The 21775-nt window shown below is 39.8% G+C and overlaps 1 protein-coding gene across 4 annotated transcripts in view; it reads left to right on the forward strand.

Moving 5' to 3' along the window:
• Window positions 1-21775, forward strand: part of slc13a1 (solute carrier family 13 member 1) — a 41961-nt gene that overhangs the window by 18252 nt on the left and 1934 nt on the right. For 2 of the 4 annotated variants that reach the window (XM_052030099.1, XM_052030102.1), the window contains exons 7-14: window positions 1072-1229; window positions 4603-4722; window positions 5505-5603; window positions 8758-8859; window positions 12861-12959; window positions 14857-14968; window positions 19611-19772; window positions 20986-21123. In XM_052030099.1, coding sequence (XP_051886059.1) covers window positions 1072-1229; window positions 4603-4722; window positions 5505-5603; window positions 8758-8859; window positions 12861-12959; window positions 14857-14968; window positions 19611-19772; window positions 20986-21123 — 990 coding nt within the window. The remainder of the gene's footprint in view (window positions 1-1071; window positions 1230-4602; window positions 4723-5504; window positions 5604-8757; window positions 8860-12860; window positions 12960-14856; window positions 14969-19610; window positions 19773-20985; window positions 21124-21775) is intronic. The other 2 variants (XM_052030101.1, XM_052030100.1) reach the window with 2 other exon arrangements.

Raw genomic sequence — 21775 nt, forward strand, 5'->3', positions numbered from 1 at the left:
TATAGCTGCATCTAGTCATCGTCTATTCTCCATTGTACACATTTCAGCAATAATAAAGGCTAGGAAGAATATCTGTTTTTACCTCTTCTCCCTGGTGCAGAACACAATCCAAATTGGGATTAGCTAGCCCATCATAGTTCTGAAATCCCGCTGCTCCATTTTCCCCAGTGGTATATTGATGGGAGAAGTGGACTTAATTACTGAATTATTGAGTATGCTGTCATTGTCTTCTCAAGCACCTGCTCTATCCTTGAAGCAAGTCTATTGATAGCATTTATATGGTGCCAGAAACATAGCAAAACATTTGAAGGTGCAAGGCAAAAATGTAAAAGAATAGAGCAACCGATAAGAGGCCAGAATTGTAGGAATGCAGAGATTACAGAAGATTTTAGTTTTAGACTACAGACATGGAAAGTGCTCTACTATGTTTTACATATAAACCAGCTATTTCTTGGAAATCACATCCATTTTAATCCATAAAGTAAACAAAGTAAAACTTTAGACCTGAAATCTATTAACTATTTCGAGCTGCTAGATATTGCATGATAACATATTATCCCTTGGCTTCTATTTAAACCTGATTTTACCTTGGTCTTAGAGCAGCACCTGGGCTGATATTTCCTAATCCAGGAGATTTGTGCCTGGTGGTCACACCTTGGTAAGCACGTGAATTTGTTAGAAGTAGCTATTGAAAACACTTGGCTTCTAACAGAAGTTCAAGTACCACTGTAATGCTAATGTAAGAATTGTGAGATAGATGTGTTAGTTAACTTGATGGGGTAGTTGATGTCTTCAGTAAACAGTTTGACAATTGATGATGACCAGCTTTCTTTCTGGTTTATAATCTTCACCCTAAATTTCAGCCTTCATTCATTCCAGAATTTTCATATTATTTAGGTTGCCTTAATTAAAAACACACCCTGCGTTTTTCTGATTTATTATTATCATTGCAAATGATAAATGGTAAAATGTCTACTTTTTGTAACTGTGTGCTATTGTACTTCCATACTCCAGACTGTGTAAAATGCATCAGAATATTTCCTCGTGGTTCTCTAACTTTGTTTCTGGTAGGCTATGAAAGAAGAAGCCGTCAGCAAATACAAAAGTGAGAAAGATCATAACTTATGCAAAGGAATGTGTCTCTGCATTGCTTATTCTTCCACTATTGGAGGATTAACTACTATTACTGGCACCTCAACCAACCTTATTTTTGCTGAGCAATTCAACATGTGAGTATATCATAGCATTTTATACATTTTAATTGAACTTGCCTGGTGAATTCTGTTTCTTTGCATACTAACACTTGGTAAAGCTCATCACAATGTAGATAGTGGATGGAAACAGTAGTCACCCTGTCTTACGTTTGCGGCCATGGATGGCACAGTGGTGCAGTGATCAGTGTTGCTGCCTCACAGCTCCAGATCCCAAGGTTTGATCCAGATCTCGGGTGCCATCGGTGTGGAGCTTGCATGTTGTCCCTGTGATTGTGTGGGATTCCACTGGATACGCTAGTTTCCTCTCTCATGTGCTGGTTGGTAGGTTAATTGGCCACTAAAATTACCCCAACTGTAAATGAGAGGTAGAAGAATTGGGGGGAGGTGAGTTGATGGGCATGTGAAAGAGCAGGTTATGGGAAATAGTCTTGGGAATGGGATTTCTTTCAGAGCTGGCATAGACTCGATGAATTGAATGGCTTTCTTCTATGTCATGAGAAATAGGAATCAAAGCAAATACCGCGTAACATTACCTTGTGGAGGAGCTAAGTGAAGAAGTTAATTCGAAGAATCCAGTTCACTCACCCTAGGATCTGGAGAGACTTTCTTCCTAGACTACTTTGATTATTGCATGCGTACTCCTTCCCTGGTTAGAAAAGGTCAAACAGGAAATGGGTTGGATACAATATCAATCAAAATGAATATGAATCACTCAATTTTACATATAGTGTATGATACTGGAGTCCAATGAATACTGCAAAATGCCACAGAAAGGTGGGGAGGGGCAGTGTTGATTGATTATGGACAAATCTTGGGTAAAACTTTCTCTTCGGTTAATCAAATTATATATGGCCATACAGTTACCTTGGATGTGAAGAAATGGAAGAAATTAATCTGATAGCGTGAATGTAACCTCTGCTTGAAAGATTACACTATGGAAACATTATCATGTCAATCACTGATTGATTATGAGTTTAGATGGGAATCAGACTTCTGGACATTGTTGAAAAAATAAAAATCATCACTGAAAAGGGGCAGAACTTTTAAAAGGAGAAGGGGTGGCTCAGGTGAAACAAGTGACAGGAAAGGAAAGGGTCATGGCTGAGCAGACAGAATTTAAAGAGCATGAGTGTAAATTAATAGACAGAGATCTCAGAGGTGGCTTTCTCTAGATAGCTCCCAAAATCAAGCATAGTAGCTAAACCAGGTTGAGACCTATTTGGGGAAATGATGCTGGAGGGAATGTCTGAGGAATGGGGACTGGTCTCAGACAGGAAGGTCACATATGAGGGCAATAGATTGCATATTGATAAAGCTCGGACCCTGATCTTTGAAGGAAGTTATTGTGGGGAGAGTTTAAAATAACAGGGTACATATCACCATGTTGGATGATGATATAATGGCAATGACAAAGATCTGGTGTAAAGAAAGTAATATTTCTGGTCTGAAAAAGTTCATGAGAACATAAGAACATACGAAATAGAAGCAGGAGTGGCACATTTGGGCCTTTGCACTTGCTCCACCATACAATAAGATCATGGTTGAGTTTGTACCTTCGTGCCACTTTCTTGTACTAGCCCCATATCCCTTGATTCCCCATATATCCAAAGACCTATCAGTTTCTGTCTTGAATATACTTATCAACTGAGCCTCTTCTGACCTCTTGGTTACAGAGTTCCAAAGATCCATTATGCTCTGGGTAAAGAAACTTGTTCTTGTCTCAGTCCTGATACCTTTTTTTGAGAGTTGTTTAAGATGCACAGTCAGGGGAATCATCATCTCTCCATCTACCCTGTCAAACCCAGGAAGAATTTTGTATGCTTCAATTCAATCGTTTGTAGTCTGGAGGGTAAAGTCCCGGTTTGCTTAATCTTCTGTCAAAGGACAACCTCCTATCCCAAGAATAAACCTAATGGACATTTGTTGCACTCCCTCTATCCTTAGGTGTGGCCAACAGACATGCATACAGTTTTCCATATGCAATCTTATCAGGGCCCTTCAATATTGCAATAAGACATCTCTACACTGGTGTGTAAATCCACTTGCAAAAAAAAACACCATACCACTTTTCTCCTTCCTATTTGCTTGTTAATTTTCTGTGTTTCATATAGAAGGACACCCAAGTCTCTATAGTTAGCTTTTGATTTCTCACCCTTTAAAAAAATATTCTGCTTTTCTGTTTTTTCTACCATAGTGGGTGTCTTCATGTTTTTCTACATTATATTCCATCTGTCAAGTCTTGCCCATTTAATTTGCTTGTCCATGTCCCCTTAAAAGCCTTTTTGTATTCTCCTCACAGCTTACACCATCTAGCTTTCTAACATCAGAAAGCTTCAAAATGTTGTGCTTGGTTCCTCTCATCCAAATCATTGATCATAGCTGACACCCCAGCACTGATGCTTGCAACATGGTACAAGTCAGAAATCTAAACGTGAAAATAACTCTGTTTTAACTCTTTCTTTTCTGTCTATTAACCAATCCACTGTCCACGGCAGTATATTACCCCCAAACCAATGTGCTCCAATTTTATTTAAGCACCTTGCACATAGCACTTCGTTGAAGGTCTTTGGGAAGTTTAAATACATTACACCCACTAGTTCTCCCTAATCAACTCTGCTGGATACAATCTCAAAAAAACTCAAACAGATTTGTCAAATATCATTTCCTTTTCGGAAATCCATACTAATTCTGCCCAAACCTATTATTATTTTCTAAGTACCCTGTCACTACTTCTATAATAATAGATTCCAGCAGTTTCCCTACCACTGACATCAAGCAAACTGGTCTATAGTTCTGCTTTCTCTCTTTCTCTTTTGTTTTAAATAAAACATATGTTACCTTCCAGTTAGTGAGAATTATTCAAGAATTGGTGGAATTTTGGAAGATGACAGCCAATGCATGCATTATCTCTATAGTAAATGAAAATCCAAAAACGTATAAGCGCTGGAAATCTGAAATTATATAAAATAAACAGAAAATGCTGGCAGCACTCAACTATTCAGGCAGCATCTGTGGAAAAAGAAACACAGGTAACGTTTCAGGTTGACCTTTTCTGAGGTAATGTTGTTTCTTTTTCCGCAGATGTTACCTGACCCGCTGAGTGCTTCCGTGACTTTTTGTTCTTCTTTTATTATCTCCATAGCCAACGTTTTCAAAGTATAGGGATGCACATCATAAGTTTGGACTTTATTACATGTCGTTCCCTTTAAGTTCTCCCCCTCTGCCTGCAAGGGACCCACATTTGGTTTTGTTCATCTGTTTTTTTTAAATCTGTAAACATTATTGCAGTCTGTTTTTATAATTGTGCCAGAAATAATCAAACCAAGTGAGTCACAATTACATTCTGGCTGAATGATCACCTTTTTCAATAATATCATTTCTCACTCAGGCACTATCCAGAATGCCACTGTATAAATTTTGGGTCTTGGTTCATACTGGTGCTCCCCATGACTGTGATCATTATGGTTTTATCTTGGGTCTGGCTGCATATCATTTACTTTGGTTTCAAGTAAGTAAACTGTTCTAATTTTTACAGTCAATACCGGTGAAGTGAAAATCTGCTCATAATTTCCTGTGTTCATTGACTTAGGAAGGAGGAAGTTCTAATCACACTTGCAGCACAATTTTAGCACAAATGAATGCTCTTCTACATGGATTATATACTTTGCTGTATTACCAATTCATAATACCTCTCCTATTTAAATTGTTTTCCAATCTATATTTTCGAAGCAATTTCAAAACATCACAGGTTACGAAAAGAAAGTTACCTTAGGTGGGTGGTTTTAAACCGTTACAACAAATGCATCAGCTGCTGAGCCCCTCACATTCAATTACATTTGCCTTGTATTTGTGATTAGTAGCAATGGTTGAGTGTGCAATTAAAACCTCACACTATTTTCAACAAAGCATAGGATTTTGGGGGTAAACACAATGGCTCTCATTAGAATGTAGCAAAAATCCTGTTAATTCAAGAGATATTTCATGATTGCAGTGGAGAAGGTTATAAATAAAGCAGCCCATGTAGGACCACAGATAATTGATAGCAATTCGGAACCTCCACATTAAACAACACATGCAAAGAATTCCCAAAACTGACACTTACCAGGTGTTTTAAGTTAATAGATAATCATTTTATTTTAGTAAAGATGAAGGTCAAAGAATTGGATGTCTTTTCTGTGCACTGAGCAGTTTGCCATTAGTATTGCCAAAAGTAGTTCACTTGTTTGGTTTTGACATGGCTTCAAACTTACAACATTACGCAGTCTAACTGACTTCTCTGAAACAAAGCAGCTTTTCAAAGGCACTTGAATTTCGCAAAGAAAAAAGCAACAGAGAAAAGGCATCAATAAAATTGATTGAAGAGGCATACAAGAAGCTTGGACCCATGGGGTGAGATACATATTACATCAATTAATTTAACTACTTCATTAATTCATTTAAAATAAGCTTTGTTTCTGAAATGATGAAAGCATAGAAAGGCTTGACTCATTTATTTTGGATGTTACTTTTGACATCTCTTTAAATTACAAAGCTAGGCTATTGGTTTCCACATGATCCATGCTCTCTTGTTTTTAGCAATTTCCCAGATGTCTTATATGCATTTTTGCTTAGCCCTTTGCAACATATTCTTGTGAAGAATGGGCAAAATTGGTACAGAGCTATAACTGGTGAAATCCCCCATCTGCCAGAAACATTAAAAAAAACACAATGGTGCATGTATTGATGCTGTTGGATTCCAATCCATTTTGGTGTTATTTAGAATCTCACCAACACTACCAATTAAATATTGGAAAGAAATACTAGTGAGTTTGACAAATGTAATGAATGAATTAAGTTTCCTAAGCTCTCTCATTAGTGGAAACAGAATAAATGATCAATTATTCATTAAGATGCCAGAGTTGTCAAAGCTTATGTTTCTAGTATCCAAGAACGAACTTCCCTTTCCAATTTATTTTTTAATTTGTTTACGGTTTAATAAAAATTGAATGCCTGTTTAAATTATAGTTAATAAACTGAAATGTGTATTTATAAAATTTGTTCTGATGGGAAGGCTCTCGGTAACAATTGTACGTGAAGGCTTTTTGCACAGATGGCAGAGTTCCTGCTTCCTAACTCAGCATAAGGATTAGTCAAAGCTATGATTCATCCCAATTCTGCCTGCCACTGAAATTTTCAAGCTGTACTAGAACCAGAGTTGCTGTGCAAATGACTTACAAAAAACTAATCTACATTAATCTGTAAATTGGAAAATGAATTATCCTCAGTGACCAAACATTTATGATTGTGATTAATTTTTGAAACCAAAGACATCATATCTTGTCCAAAAGGTGACAGATGCTGTAAATCTAAAACTTCAACAGATAAATACAGCAAGCAAAGAACAGCTGCATGAAAATTAGGTGCATAAAATTAATGTGACATTACAGTAATAAAAACAGAAGATGCTGGAAATGTTCATCAGGTCAGGCAGCACCTGTGGGGAGTAAAAGAAAGTTAATGTTTCAGGTTGATGACTTTTCCTCAGAATGAGAAACAGCAAGAGATCAAATGTTTTAAATTGAGGAGAAAGGGAAGGGATGGAGAGTACAAAGGGAATGCCTGTGATAGGATGGAAAGTTATCGATATACTGGTGAAGGAGGGGGAAATAGGAAGGAATTTCCAGTGACACACTAAGTGAAAAATAGTCAGAGATAATCACAAGGAGTATTCCTCGTAACTTGCCAAAAAATGGGCATAACCTGGTCATTGTGAACTCCCACGGTTATGTCCGTGATGTGGAGGAAAGCAGTGGAAGGGGAAGTCATTAGTGTGAGAAGCAGTTAAGCCAGCTGAAATTGGGTGGTATGGTGGGCAACTAATTAGTCTTTATTCAAGAAAGAAGTAAAGGTCCCTTAGACCATTCTGGTGTGGGATGGAGGTGTAGGTTGGATATTCATGGGGAAAATGAACCAAGTGGGATCTCCATCCTATCCTGTAATTCTCTAGCTCTGACTTCTCTCTCTCTTTGTCTCTCTCTCTTTGTCTCTCGCTCTCTCCCTCTCTTTCCATCTCTCTTTCTCTCTGTTCCTCTGTGGCCCCTTACATTGTTTCACCAAAACCAATGTGAGTTCAAGGAACACTAGCTAGTTCTAATGAAAGGTCATCAACTTGTAATATCGATTCCAGTTTTCTTTCTCTGTGGACACTGCCTGACCAGCAAAGTCTTTTCAACATACTGCTTTATTTCAGATTTTTAGCCACTCCAGTTTTCTGTATCACACAGTTCAGCAATGTTTCCCCTCTCCTCTGTTCTCATCCACCCACTTGTATGGACATCTTCTACAGTTACATTAAGCCTACAGTACTGACTCTCAACTGGAGCTATCACCAAGTGTTATTCAATCCCTCTTGGCCCTGAACTATCACAGACATTGCATTTGTTCTCCCTGCCTGTGTTCTCTTCTCTGTGACTTAAACCATGTTTGATTTCTAACTTTTTCTAGTTCTGTTGAAAGATTGTCAAGTTGAAACATTAACTCTGTTTAACTCTCCACACAAGCAGCCAGACTACTGCGTGTTCCCAGCATTGTTTGATTTTGCATCAGATTTGGAGTCTTCTGCTGAGACATAATTTTGATCACAGCAGTTTTCACTTTTGTCAAGAGAAGTTCTCTGCAGGCATGGTTTTATGTCCATTGCAACATACTTTCTTTTTTACATCTATCATCATTTGCTGCCTTTCATTTTCCACTACCAGAACTGATGTTCTTCAAGAGTCTCACTCAGAGTTGTAACGATCTAATATGAAGGAATAGAGGTCGTCATAAGGCTGGAGATGGTGAACTTTTATTTCAATATGCGCAGAAAGTTTGTAATTCAAATCATAAGCTCAGAGGAATTGTGGCATTGTAAAAGTTGTGAGGTTATGAGGGAGCAAAGCCATATTGGGATTTGAATAGAACGGGGTTGTGGGTGCAGGAGTTTAAATTTGAGCACCGACAAATTGGTGACCTTTAAAAAGATGTAGATTACACATGCATATGTACAGTATATGCACATATCCTTAATGTACTTAATTCTGATTGAAGGTGAGGTGGCAAGCCCTTGCTGGCACCCTTCCTTGAAGCATTGGGAGACAATAGAGAGCAGTGAAGACACTAATGAATGATATAGAATATCATACATGATACAGAATATAGGCAGTGAATACTTGGATGATGATGGACGAAGACTGAGAGACTAACCAGGGGAACATTGAACTAATTTAGACCGCGGGTGATAAATGGGATGGGGAATAATTTTTGGGTCAGAATGCTTGAGGTAGTTTTCAGAGACCAGAGTGGAGCGTTGGTGATGACAGGTAGGTAAGTCACAGTAACTGGTAAGGACAACCCCCTCTGTCTCATCCCTTCTCATCTCTAAGTCTATCTCTGTGACCATGCCTCTCACCACTTTCTCCACAACCTCTCACCAACCTACTCCGTGTTCTTTGCCCCACATCTCATGAACCATCCTTGAATGTTGTGCCCTATTTAAACAAATACAAACCTTTTTCTCTCTCAGGTATCCGGAGATCGTTACCCTCACTATATTTTGCTTCATGGCAATTTTGTGGTTTACGCGCAATCCTGGATTTTTTCCTGGTTGGTTCAATCTTTTTCCACAGTAAGTGAAAGCAGAATAACACCTTTCTACATTTGAGGTCAAAACTCATAGTTAAAGTAGTAATTGAATAGAAGTGATGAAATACAGGCCACCTGTCCCCTCAACCAATCAGCCATTAAATATGGTAAAATTAATCAGGGACAAATTGAAATTGTTGCTTTATTTAAAATACTAAAGCTTTTGACCTCTTAAGCCAAAGGATTTGATTTTAACTTGGAAGGGTTTACATGAGAGCAGTACACACTGAGCTGAATTGCACACATAATGTAATTTAACTCCTAGATCTTAGACAGGTGGTCTTCCCACCTGATAATGTTCAGAATAGGAGGCTTGCCCAAATTCTGGATGTAACTTCCAGTTTAACTCTAAGGCCCTATTTGAAGTGAAAATGCATCTCTTAGAGGGAAGTGGCCTTCCCTCCTGGCACTTTGATCTGTGATTTCACTGTAGTAGGATTTTCTGAATAAATGGTTTAGAAGCAAAACCCTAAGCTTGCTCAGGCCTCTGTGCTGGTCATATTGGAAGATTGTAAGGACTGGGAAAGGTGGCAAAGATTGACAGCTCCAGGGCCATCGGCCAACACCTGGATGAGATGGAGAATTTTTTTCAGGGACCATCAACACATGGGAGAGAAATACATCTTGATCACTAGTCGTGTGCAAATCAGTGGGACAGAGATGAAATCAGCCATCAGCCAACAGCCAACTCTCAGCACACGCTTAGCAGTAGTGATGTAGATTGGATTTTTCCATCACTTGCAATGTCACCTGGCAACAGTCCAGCACTCTCCCTTTCAGCATTCTTTACACTCCCTACCCTCCAACACATGTAGCACCTTATGAAGCTTGAACCTGGAAGGTTCTCCTTCCAGATACACAGGCAACTCATAGCAATGTCCCCACCCAAGATCCTCACTGAATCTGTAACCTCTCTTATGGCTCAATTCACACATCAGACCTCACACATTCTCTTCAGAAGTCCTCTGTCCTCCAGGCATCTTATTTCTTCTGCTTCCCTGCATGTGTATTACCAGAAACTCCACTCCCAAACGTTGTCCTTTCCCAGCACTGTTGACAAATGATTGCCTTCTCTGTTAGTAGGAGAAAAATATTACACAGTGCATAGCAAGATTGATTTGCATTATGAACATCTTGGACTTTAGCTGCAAGCTCTCAAAATGCTGCATTTTGCAGATTACTACATTGGAGAGTTTACGTTTGGGACTTATTCCTCAGGACCTCCAACGACTGCACCATATGTTGTATTTCAGAAAGACACATTCAGCCGGCTTGACAACATCATATTTAATTCTGTTGCCTGTTATTTGCTAGTGAGCAATGCATCAGTGGTGAGCTGACTCTTGTCCCTTTCTCTATCTTCTGGGTCCTTAGCAAAGTCAAAGTCAAAATCGAGTTTGTTGTCATACGCACAAGTACACATACGCACAGGTGCAATGAAAAACTTACTTGCAGCAGCATCACAGGCATGTAGCATCATTTAAGCAGCATTCACAAGAAAAACAGATATTAAGCATAAATTATACACAATTTTTACAAGAAAGAACACAATTTGAACAAAAAAACCAGTCCATTTTAGTGCAAAGTGATCAAAATGGTCATAGTGTTGCGAAACTGTGGTGATTAGGGTTTTGCCGGTTGGTTCAAGAACTGAACAGTTGAAGGGAAGTAACTGTTCTTGAACCTGGTGGTGTGGGATTTCAGGCTTCTGTAGCTCCAGCCCGATATCAGCTGGGAAAAGATGGCATGGCCTAGATGGTGGGGATCTTTAATGATCGAAGCTGTCTTCTTGAGGCAGCACCTCCTGTAGGTACTACCAATGGTGGGGAGAGATGTGCCCAAGATGTATTCTTAGCTTCTTACATTCTTCTGCATTCTTCTGCAGCTTCTTACATTCCAGTGTGTTTGAATTGCTGTACCAGGTCACGATGCAACCAGTCAGGATACTTTCAACAGTACATCTGTAGAAGTTTGTTAGAATGTTCAGTGACAAGCCGAACCTCCTTAGCCTCCTAAGAAAGTAAAGACGTTAGCACGCTTTCCTTATCATTGCATCTATGTGTTGGGTCCTGGACGGGTCATCCAATATGCTAACATCCAGCTGCTGACTCTTTCCACTGCAGATCCACTAATGTAGACTGGCTCATGTTTGCCCTCCTTCCTCTTCCTAAAGTCAACAATCAGCTCTTTAGTTTTGCTGACGTTGAGCGAGAGGTTGTGGTTGCAGCACCACTTAACCAGGTGTCCTATCTCGCTCCAGTAAGCTGACTCATCGCCACCTGTGATTTGTCCAGCAACAGCAGTGTTGTTGGCGAATTTCAAGTTGGCATTGGAGCCTTGCTTAGCCACGCAGGCATGTGTGTCTAGAGAGTAGAGCAGGAGGCTAAGATCTTTCAGGGAAAGACTTCTTAAAGAGCCACCATTAAGTGTGCCATTGCTCCCGGGCATCAGAGCAGACTTTGGCTTGCTGGATAGTTTAACAGATGTGTTGCAAGAGTCTGCACAAGGTGAGATACCCAACATGAGAAAGCAGGAGTAGAGAGATCTTCTTCCAGTTCCAGTGAGGACAAGGAGGTTTGGGCTTTAGGAGTCCAGACTTTTGAAAGAAATCCATTTGTCTCATGTACTTACACAAGATATTGAAGGGTTACAGAACTGTTTTGCTGTCACGGTCACAGGAATGTCTTCATCCAGCATCTATGGTGTCATTTAACACTATATCATTATTTTGCCATCTACTGTGGAGCCACTTATGCTGCAGCTGATTCCTCACCTCTGGAGTCTGTTAACATACTTTCCTGGAAGCCGAAGCATGTGCCATTCAGACAGCAGGAACCACTTTGAAGAGATTTGTGGATCAAATGTTTCCAAGGGCTTATTCCTGCAGTTGACTATTCTGAAGACTGAAAGAACTATTAAACCAGAAGCTCATTAGTGATGCACAGTGATGCAACACGCTACCTTCTTTCAGGATGTCAGTATACCTTCTCACTCAAGCCCTCCATCCTGCCAGAAGCTCAGCTGAACTGAGCAGCTCTGTCTGTAGTTGGAACCTTCACAGACTCAGGCACTGAGGGGTCATCTGACATGATCACAGAACTTAAGCAACAGCAGCTAATTATTATTTAATCTGAAGAAGCATGTCACGGGACTCATGAAACAAATGAGTGATGTTTACATTATAACATGGCACAAGAATGTCTGTCATATGGAAATCATGCCAATATGCTATATTATGATAATGAAACATCCTTCTCTGTGTGATAAGGATCTATTAATCTGTCTCATGGTCTTCCATGAGCATGCTTGTGGAAGCAGAAGGTTATAGAAAAAGTACAGAGCCATTGAAGTGAATTGGAAATGAGAATTGTAATTATAAACAAAAACAAAAAGTGCTGAAATACTTAACGTTAGGCAGTATCTGTCGAGAAAGAAACAAAGTCTGGAGTAGGACTTGAACCCCTAATCTTCTAATGCAGAGACAAAATTGCAGTTTGAATTACAGTTGACCATAGCTTACATAATCATAAGATATAGGAGCAGAATTAGGCCATTCAGCCCATCAAGTCTGCTCCGCCATTCAATCATGGCTGATTTTTTTTCAACCTCATTCTCCCGCCTTCTCCCTGTAGCCCCTAATCTCCCTACCAATCAAAAACCTATCAATCTCCACCTTAAATACAACCAATGACTTGACCTCCACAACCCTCTGTGGCAATGAGTTCCACAGATTCACCACCCTCTGGTTGAAGAAATTCCTCCTCATCTCAGTTTTAAAGGGACGTCCCTCTTTTCTGAGGGATGTTCAAATGATTGTGTCATTTGATTCAGAATCAAGTCATCTTTACCTTTTCTTCTCTACACGAGCATTAGTTTATACCAAGCCATGAAAGATAGGTGCTACCATTGATAGATGTAAGAGAAAAAAATTTCTGTCAATTAGAAAATACTAATGCAAACTAAATGTAAATCTTTCATTTTTAGGTACAAAGGTTTTGCCACAGATTCCACCGTGGCCCTCTTGCTAGGAATTCTATTTTTCATCTTGCCTGCTGAGAATCCTGCTTCAGTTTTAAAAAAGAGATGAGTTCTTTTCTTAGATGTTTTAAATGTTTTTATATTTTGTCTATAGTTGAAACAGGTTGGTAATGTCATGGTTACTTTTCACTTTCCAAAGATAGATGGCAAGTTGGTTCATTGAGAGAGAATACCACTAGCCAATTAGTTTTCATTGTGTACTATGCATTAAAGTCACATATTAATTGTAAATGGCCACAGTCCCTATACAGTATGTTATCTTTCAATCAATGAAGTAAATTCAGCCAGGCACTTTTTGACATGAATCATGTGTGTGCATCTAACGTGGTCTCTAGGACAGAAATGCATTGAACACGTAATGTTTCTGGACTGTTGTGGAACAAATTTGATCAAGTTGTCTGGGGAACAACCATCCTCGGTCACTCTCTAAACTGTGTCAATTTTCATCCTGCTACAAGCCCACCCATTAGGATCCAGTTTTAGGTCAAAGACTGAGGGAAGATAAACAGAAATTTATTTAAGCAGCTGGCTGTAATAACCTAGAAGGCACAGTCTGAGAAGGAAAGATTTCCAAGGCAATAGGAAAAGGACAAAGGAGTAGAACTAATGGAATGGTTTTTTGAAAGGCTGGTACAAATAAGCTAGGCCGTATGGCCTTTTCTGTACATATTATTTTATGATTCCAGGAACTGTCACTAAAATATGCCAGTATATGACAAAACTTATTAACTATTATCATCTCAACATTAGAGAGATATCATTTTAAAATGCTTTTAGAAGATTAAACATTTTAAAATATTGAATACAATAAGTTCCTTCTTCATGGCTAGCTTCAACAGTTGGAAGACACTGAGCATTGTTAGGAAGAGGCTGTAGAGGAAGAGATAAGCAAGTGAAGGCACATTTTATCATTTTGCTTAATTATGGGAGTTCACAATCATGGAATAATGTTGAAAGTAATGAAAATGTTAAAAATCAGGACAAGTAAAAGCTCTGTAATGTTCCTCACATTCTGTTCAACTGGAAAGATTACCTGAAAGATTGCTGAAAGTTACACGGTCATTTCAGTTCTTTGTAAATATATCATTAATAAGCTTATTCATAGATTTCATGGCATTACTGATTTTATAAAACTGTTTCTGAGAGGTTTTTTTAAACTAATGTGTGTCTGAGACCTGTGACTTGCTACAAGTCCAATGGTGACTGCACTGGGTGCGGTACCAGGGAGACTTGTAATGTTTTCTTTTATCGTTCTACTCCAACACTGCCCACCAACCCCTGCCCCCCCACCCCAACATAGAATGTGCTGTGAAGCACTGTGCCAATAGTATTTGCTTTTGTATCAAAGCATTCTTTCAGTTTATTTTCTTAGCCAATTAATATCTTGCTCTCCTGGAATAAAAGTAAGAGCCTCAAAGAACACTGAAAGACTGCTAGGAACTTTCTACCCTCATTATGTGCAAGCCATGGTTGATTTTTTTGTTTCAGGCTGATCAATGTCAAAGTCAAAAGACAAAATGCTGGAAGAACTCAGCAGATACTGCAGCATTTGTGAAGGAAAAAGTCCTGATGCAGGACCTGAAACGTCAGCTTACACCTTTTGCCTCCACAGATGCTGCTTGACCTACTGAGTTTGTTCTCCCAAATTCCAACATTTGCAATCTTTCTTTTGTCTGTCAACATCAAAGTCAAACTCTCTGTTAATGGGAGCAGAGATGGCAACTCATTGAGATCTGTTACATGTGAACTGAGTAGTTGGAAAGGGAGACGGTATGATATTCAGACAAAATAAAAACAAAATTAAGAAAGATATCAGCATATAAATGATCCTATTTGTCTGCAATTGCGAGTCTCAGATTAGTATCGTGCTACAGAATGATAATGCGAGTTGTGATATCAAGATTTTCCGGTGTATTTTGCGACCTGCCTTTGGTTCTTTTACAGGGGAGAAGGAGTACACCACACTTATTACTTGGAAAGAGTTCCAGTCGTGCATGCCTTGGGAAATATCATTACTTGTTGGTGGTGGCTTTGCCCTGGCAAAGGGTTCTGAGGTAATATGGTCTGTACCACATGTATATTTTCTTCTACCAAAAAATGAGAGAAAACCTCACAAGAATAAACAACTTTATCTGAAGCCCTTATTTAATTGGGAAGGAAACTTCACTTGTGTTGCAGTATTCGCAGCACAGTGGATCAAGATTTTTTTTCCCTGTTGGACCTGGCCGCCATTAGGTGTCAAAGTAGGCACCGTTAACAAGTTCATTGCTACAGATTCCTGCCAAGGTTCTGCTGGAGACACATGCACGATCTTGTAGTTTGTCCATGTACTGGGCAGATCAGTGAATATGCAAGTGCTCAGCTTTGTAGCTCGGGCTGGCATCCAGGGGTGAAGATGTCACCCTTGTGACTCTAAAAGCACCCACCAATCATCCAGACGTGCTCACAATTCAGAAAAGCTTCTGCTCCATCAACACACAGCTGGCCTGCAAGCGCAGATAAATCTTTTGCCATCCCACCCCTAACTCTGATCTCTCTGCCTTTGGCCTCTTTCAGTGAAGCCCAGACATAAGCTCAAAGAATCTTCCGACAATCTCAGCACTCAACATTGAATTCAACAGTTGCAGACTACCAACCTTTCTAGTTTGTATCAGAAATGGCCAGTTGTGACGGAAGATTGTCGACTAGTGACATTAATTTTGCTTTGATCTCTCCATAGTTGCTGCCTGTTCATTATTTCCACTATTCTCTTTTATTTCAAATTTGCAGCAACTCCTGTGTCTTATATCTCAGAGTTCCAGTTTTTCTCGTGTCCTCTCTGCCCTCATTCACATCCTTCCATTTGCGTTTCCTGATGGGAGAGCAGCTACAATGAACAGACCTTCCCCACTCTCTCTCTGCCAGCACCATCACCACTTGTGTCATTCAGTCTCTCTTGGTCTCCACACCTCTCTATCCCGGCTATCTCCTCTCTATTTCTCAGTCCAGACGAAGGGTCTCGACCCAGAATGTCGACTGCCTATTTCCCTTTGCAGATGCTGCCTGACCCGCTGAGTTCCTCCAGTAGTTTGGTTTTGGCTCTCTTGTCCTCCACCTTATTATAGCCATTGAAAGGTCATCGATCTGAAACATTACCACTGTTTCTATTTTCACAGGTTGTGTTGCAGATCTATCCTTTGTTCTCTTCACCCCTCCACCATCTTTGCAGCTTAAAACGTGTTTGATTTCTTACCTATCCAAGCTCTGATGCAAGGTCATTCACCTTCAATGTTAACTCTGTTTCCACAGATGCTGACCGACTTGATGAGTATTTTCAGAATTTTCTATTTTTATTTAAGATCTTCTGGCAGTAATATGCTCTATTCTCTGGCGGCTACCTTGATGGATTTGTCATGTGAGAATCCACCAGCCCTGACCTTTTTTGGAGCTCCCAGCAAACTTAGAGTGGGAGGGGATAGGGTGCTCAGATAGTTTGTTACAAAAATGGCTGATGAAAACCCGAGTAACTTAAGCAAGAAGCCCAGGGATAGTAAAACCAAAACTACACATCAACAAAAATGCCCCTGGCATTCTGAAATTGATCTGAAGATGGGCTGCAGCGCAACGTCGCAGCTAGTAGAGCTGCTGCCTAACAGCACCAGAGAGCTGGGTTCAATCCTGACCTCAGATGCTATCTATGTAGAGTTTGCACTTTCTCCCTGTGACAACTGGGTTTCCTCCCAATGATGTGCAGGTTGATAGGTTAATCGGACACTGTAAATTGTCCTGAGTGTGTAGGTGAGTGTTAGAATCTGGGGGGAGTTGATGAGAATGAAGGACTAGTGTAAACGAGTGATTGTCGGTCAACGTGGACCATGGGCTGAAGGGCCTGTTCATGCTGTATCTCTCTGTGACTCTACGACACTATAGCCAGTGTTTTCACGGTAGGAGTGGTCTTCACAGCAGCAACATTTTGAGGTACAAGGTGCAGATGATGTCTGGTCAGATGGAGAGAAGGAAAAAGGAAAGCCAGGAACTGAAGGAGAAGGGATCCTTATTGCTAGCCGGGAATCCCTCATTACAATGATGTTCGCTTGACATCTAACAACATAGTCCTCGAAATTCTCAAGCATACATTACCTATCTCTCATTGCTCTGTGTTGATGGCTCAATATTCTTCGCATGAAAAAGCTAAAAAACTGTTGCTGTCAAACTGGAGTTAACAGATAAGTTTTAGGTAAGTTCAAATGTCTGAAACTTAATACTCAAACTTTGCTCAAAAAGCCCTGCAGAGTCTTAGAGAGTCATAGAGTCTTATTGCTCGGAAACAGGACCTTTAGCCCACCATGTCCATTGTACTTATCAACACTGGTCCCATTTACCTGCATTTGGTTCGTAGCCTTCTATACTTTGGTGATTCAGATGCTTGTCTAGATGCTTCTTAAATAATGTGAGAGTACCTGCCTGCACACCACCTCAGGCAGTGCTTTCCAGGCTTCAACTACTCTATGTGGAATAAATTCCCCATCTGATCCCCTCTAAATGCCATAACTATGCACTTTTGTTTTAGACACCACCACCAACGGAAAAGAAGATTCCTACTATATCTAACCTGCTCATAATTTTGTCTACCTTTATCAGGTTAATCCTCAGCCTCTGCTCCAGGAAAAACAAACCCAGCCTATGCAATAACTTCTAATTGAAATGCTCAACTCCCGGGCCCAACACATTGATGCAACCACGGAGAAGGCACACCAGCGGCTCTACTTTGTTAGGAGTTTGAGGAGATTTGGTACGTCACCAAAGACTCTTGCAAATGGAGGAGAGCATTCTGACTGGCTGCGTCACAGCCTGGTATGGAGGCTCCAATGCGCAGCATCGCAAGAGGCTGCAGAGGGTTGTAGACTCAGCCAACTCCAGCACGGGCACAACCCACCCCACCATCGAGGACATCTTCAAGAGGCGGTGCCTCAAGAAGGTGGCATCCATCATTAAGGATCCTCACCATCCAGGACATGCTCCCTTCTTGTTACTGTCATCATTGCAGGAGGTACAGGAGCCTGAAGACCCACACTCAACAATCTAGGAAAAGCTTCTTCCCCTCCAACATAAGATTTCTGAATGATCCATGAACCCATGGATATATATATAGATAGATAGATAGATAGATAGATAGATAGATAGATAGATAGATAGATAGATATCTATCATTTAAAATCTTAAGTCTTTTTCAGTAGTGGAACCTACAATATGAGCGGAGGTTGAGAGAGGTTGCTGAGCTTCTTGCTCCCAAGCTCAAGTGTTCTTGTTCGACATCCTCCCCTGGCTGCACTGCTTTCAGCCTTTGTTGTGGAGACCCTAAGTTCCCCTCCATTAACTCATTCACCTGTGTCTATACAAGACAAACTCAGCCATCAGAATGTTGGGTAGGATGGGGGATACGGACTGGAGTGGTAAGGGCCATAGGTGTTAAGTTAAGACGCTCTGATATAAGCCTCCACTTCCACATCTCTTGTTACGAGCTTATCCCTCTCTGCTGTCCTGCACTATTCTGCCAGCCAGGAGCTGCTAAGAAATGTACTACAAATGAATGGGCACTGAATGGTTCTGTGTCAGACCATTCACCACATTGGTTTTCATGTGTTCAATACTGCTTGCAGGTGCCCACTCAATGGATTCAGAGAACATTGCGAAAGTCTCCAAGGCCATGCCACTCTTGCTCAAGCAGTCTCCTACAGCCTCTTCGTAAGCATACACAATTGCAGCTTGGATGCATCCTCCTCTCTATCTTGTACCATCTTCACCCCAACCCCAGCAACCCACAGCACATCAGGAAGTTAAAGTTCAGCTGAATGACTCCTGTTCCACAGAAATGCTTGATTTGCTGAATAATTTCTCTTTTTACTGATATTCCCTTGTTTGTTCTTGCCTCTTGTGCACCTCATCAAGATGCATGCTATTGAATAACTTCAGCTATTTATGTTCCAAATACACAAAATGTTCAATGCTCATAATTGCTCAAAATACTCATAAGTGGGTAATTTGACATTGATTTTAGTGAAAGTAGCTAATATTTCTGTCAGTCCTGATGCAGGAAACTCGAAACATCGACCATCTCTTGGTTTCTTCAGCTAAGATAAGATATAATTCACACGTACACGTACATCGAAACACACGGTGAAATGCATCTTTTGCGTAGAGTGCTCTGGGGGCAGCCCGCAGTGTCACCACGCTTGACATTGATTGTAGTGAAAGTAGCTAATATTTTTGTCAGTCCTGATGCAGGAAACTTGAAACATCCCTTAACCTCTACAGATGCTGCCTGACCCACTGAGTTCCTCCAGTAGTTAGTTTTTTTTTGTGCTCCAGATTACAGATCTGCAGTCTCTTGTGTCTCCAGCTGATGTTTCTCACTTTTTTTAGCAAGTTTAAGCAAATGAAAAATTTTAACATGAACATTAAGTGCTGTATATTGTACAATTAATTGTCTCTGCCATTTTCAGTTCAGAAATTTTGTTCACATTTTCAGTTTTATATGTGAATGCCTAAAGTACTGTAATTCCAAGTAGAAGCTACTCCAGATTCTATTAAGTATTGGTAATATAGTAAAGGTAATGAGTAGATCTGTAGAGAGCAGCTTGCAACATGTCGCCACGCTCCGGCACTACCTTGCATCCCTAGTAACCAAACAAACACATGCTTCTGTTCCCCATCCAGGTATCTGGGCTTTCTTTATGGGTGGGAAGCAAGCTGGAACCACTCGGCACCTTGCCAGTATGGGTTATTGTGCTGGTGTCCTGTTTGATTGTAACAAGCGTCACAGAGGTTGCCAGCAACCCAGCCACCATCACAATCTTCCTTCCAATTCTAGTTGCATTGGTGAGTATTCCAATTCATATGTTCTCTTTCTGATTGTGGTCACTGTTTGACAGTCAGTAAAGGATGGATGGGAAAGATCTCAAGGAACTTGGACAATAAAGATACAAAACCAAGCTGATTATTTTCCACGTGATAAAATGCTGAAATGGTAAAGTTTTTAAGTACTATTAATATGCCTAAATCAATCTTCTTGTTACACTTGCTAGACTGCCAATGTAATCCACTATTCCTTATGGATAATTTATCTGGCCAAGTTCTTATATAATAAACACTTCCAACAAGGGGCCTGACTTTGTAGCTCAATTTACAATGAATCACTGATGTTCTAACAGTATTACTCTGTGAATCTGAAAACTTTGCGATTTTCCCATGTATGTGAGTGTTGGTTTAATACAGATATCAAAAAGTTTTCAGTAATTCAGCACACCTCTGCTTGGTATGCTGTTTGCAGTCTACTCTAGTGAAATCAGGAGAAATCCCATGAACTGCAAGGAAGTTTGGGTTTTCATGAGCTTGTTCCTGTAAAATTCTTTATTGTGGTGGGCAGACTAAGTGAGATTTAACAGAGTACTCAGAAATTACAAATATAAATATTTTCCAACTTGGTTTGCTAACTTAATTTCTGAAAGAGTATTGTAATCTTGTCATGTGAATATTTCAAAACAATAGGTTTTAAAATAAAAAAGATATTTTTATTTATGATCGTTAAGCATCAACTTTAATTGCATATCAATCTTTATTCAGTATTTTGTTCAATATGTAAAATTTAATTCAATATTGTGTTTTTTTGATTCTGGGTATGCTGCCTGAGAATGTTTTAATGTGACTGGTTGTTAAGTGAGTTTGATGAGGTCAGAGCTACTGGACTGAAGGGACCTCTGAACTGACACCTGACAACAGCAGGCATCAGAAAAGGGGAAGTTTTAACCATAGGGATCCTTGTGGGGCGCTTTCTTTGAGGTCAGCAGTGAGCACTATTAAATTTCTCCACTGTCTGTGAATTTTGAATCAGTATAATTAATAGTTCTGAAAAAAGGCTGTTGATTAATAGGCTTCACAAACAAATCTTATTTCCAATTGTGATCTCTCAAAGCTGAGGTCTCATGATTTGATCCTTAACTACATTTACATAATAATATGTTGTCATTTCAAGCATTTAATTTCTTTTCTTTAGTATGACTAAATAATCCATACTTTATGTATTCTCTTACAGTCTGAAGCCACTCATATAAATCCACTTTACTTATTAATACCCTCAACTCTTTGCACCTCATTTGCATTCCTCCTGCCAGTGTCCAATCCTCCAAACGCTATTGTCTTTGGATATGGCCATCTCACTGTCATGGATATGGTAAGGCAATGATGTAAAGTTAGCGTTTTCTTGAATGATATTTTTCTTAAATGTCATTTGACTCAGTACTGATAAAGGTATGTAAAAAGAGGTAATATTAGTCTATAGCTTAATCAATGGCTATTTGATATCCATCTAAAGAAATTTATTTATACTGCTTTCATTGTGGGACATAAGATCCTCAGGAAGGAATGTTGATCATTTTCTTAATTGGACTTCCAAATGCACTGTTCACACAATGCCATTCTTGTTGCTGGGAAAACACCCTGAGTGCTAAGCTGGATGCTGGTGTAATGATTCTAAAATGTCAGTGTTCTATCAATAATGCACAGCAGGGAAATAATTATCCGGAATTTTAATTTGATCCTGGTGAATGTCAGTGATTTCAGTTTGTTGCTTTTATCTCTAAAATCTACATTTACAATGAAAAATGTCACCTACCTAAAATAGAAATTATAATTGCAACCTCTTATGACCAATTTATGTCACATCCTTGCTGTTAAAGTTGGCATTCTGATTTATTATGTTAATTTCTGAGGTCCTTTTAAAGGAAAGAAATGCTTCACAAGGTTGGATGGGGCTTTAACAGAGAGATTCAGATGATATTTAGGCAAGTGGCCAGGGTCATGTAGACTCTGGCATAGAGATAGGT

Source organism: Pristis pectinata, chromosome 15, assembly GCF_009764475.1.
Source record: "Pristis pectinata isolate sPriPec2 chromosome 15, sPriPec2.1.pri, whole genome shotgun sequence".
Lineage (NCBI taxonomy): Eukaryota > Metazoa > Chordata > Chondrichthyes > Rhinopristiformes > Pristidae > Pristis > Pristis pectinata.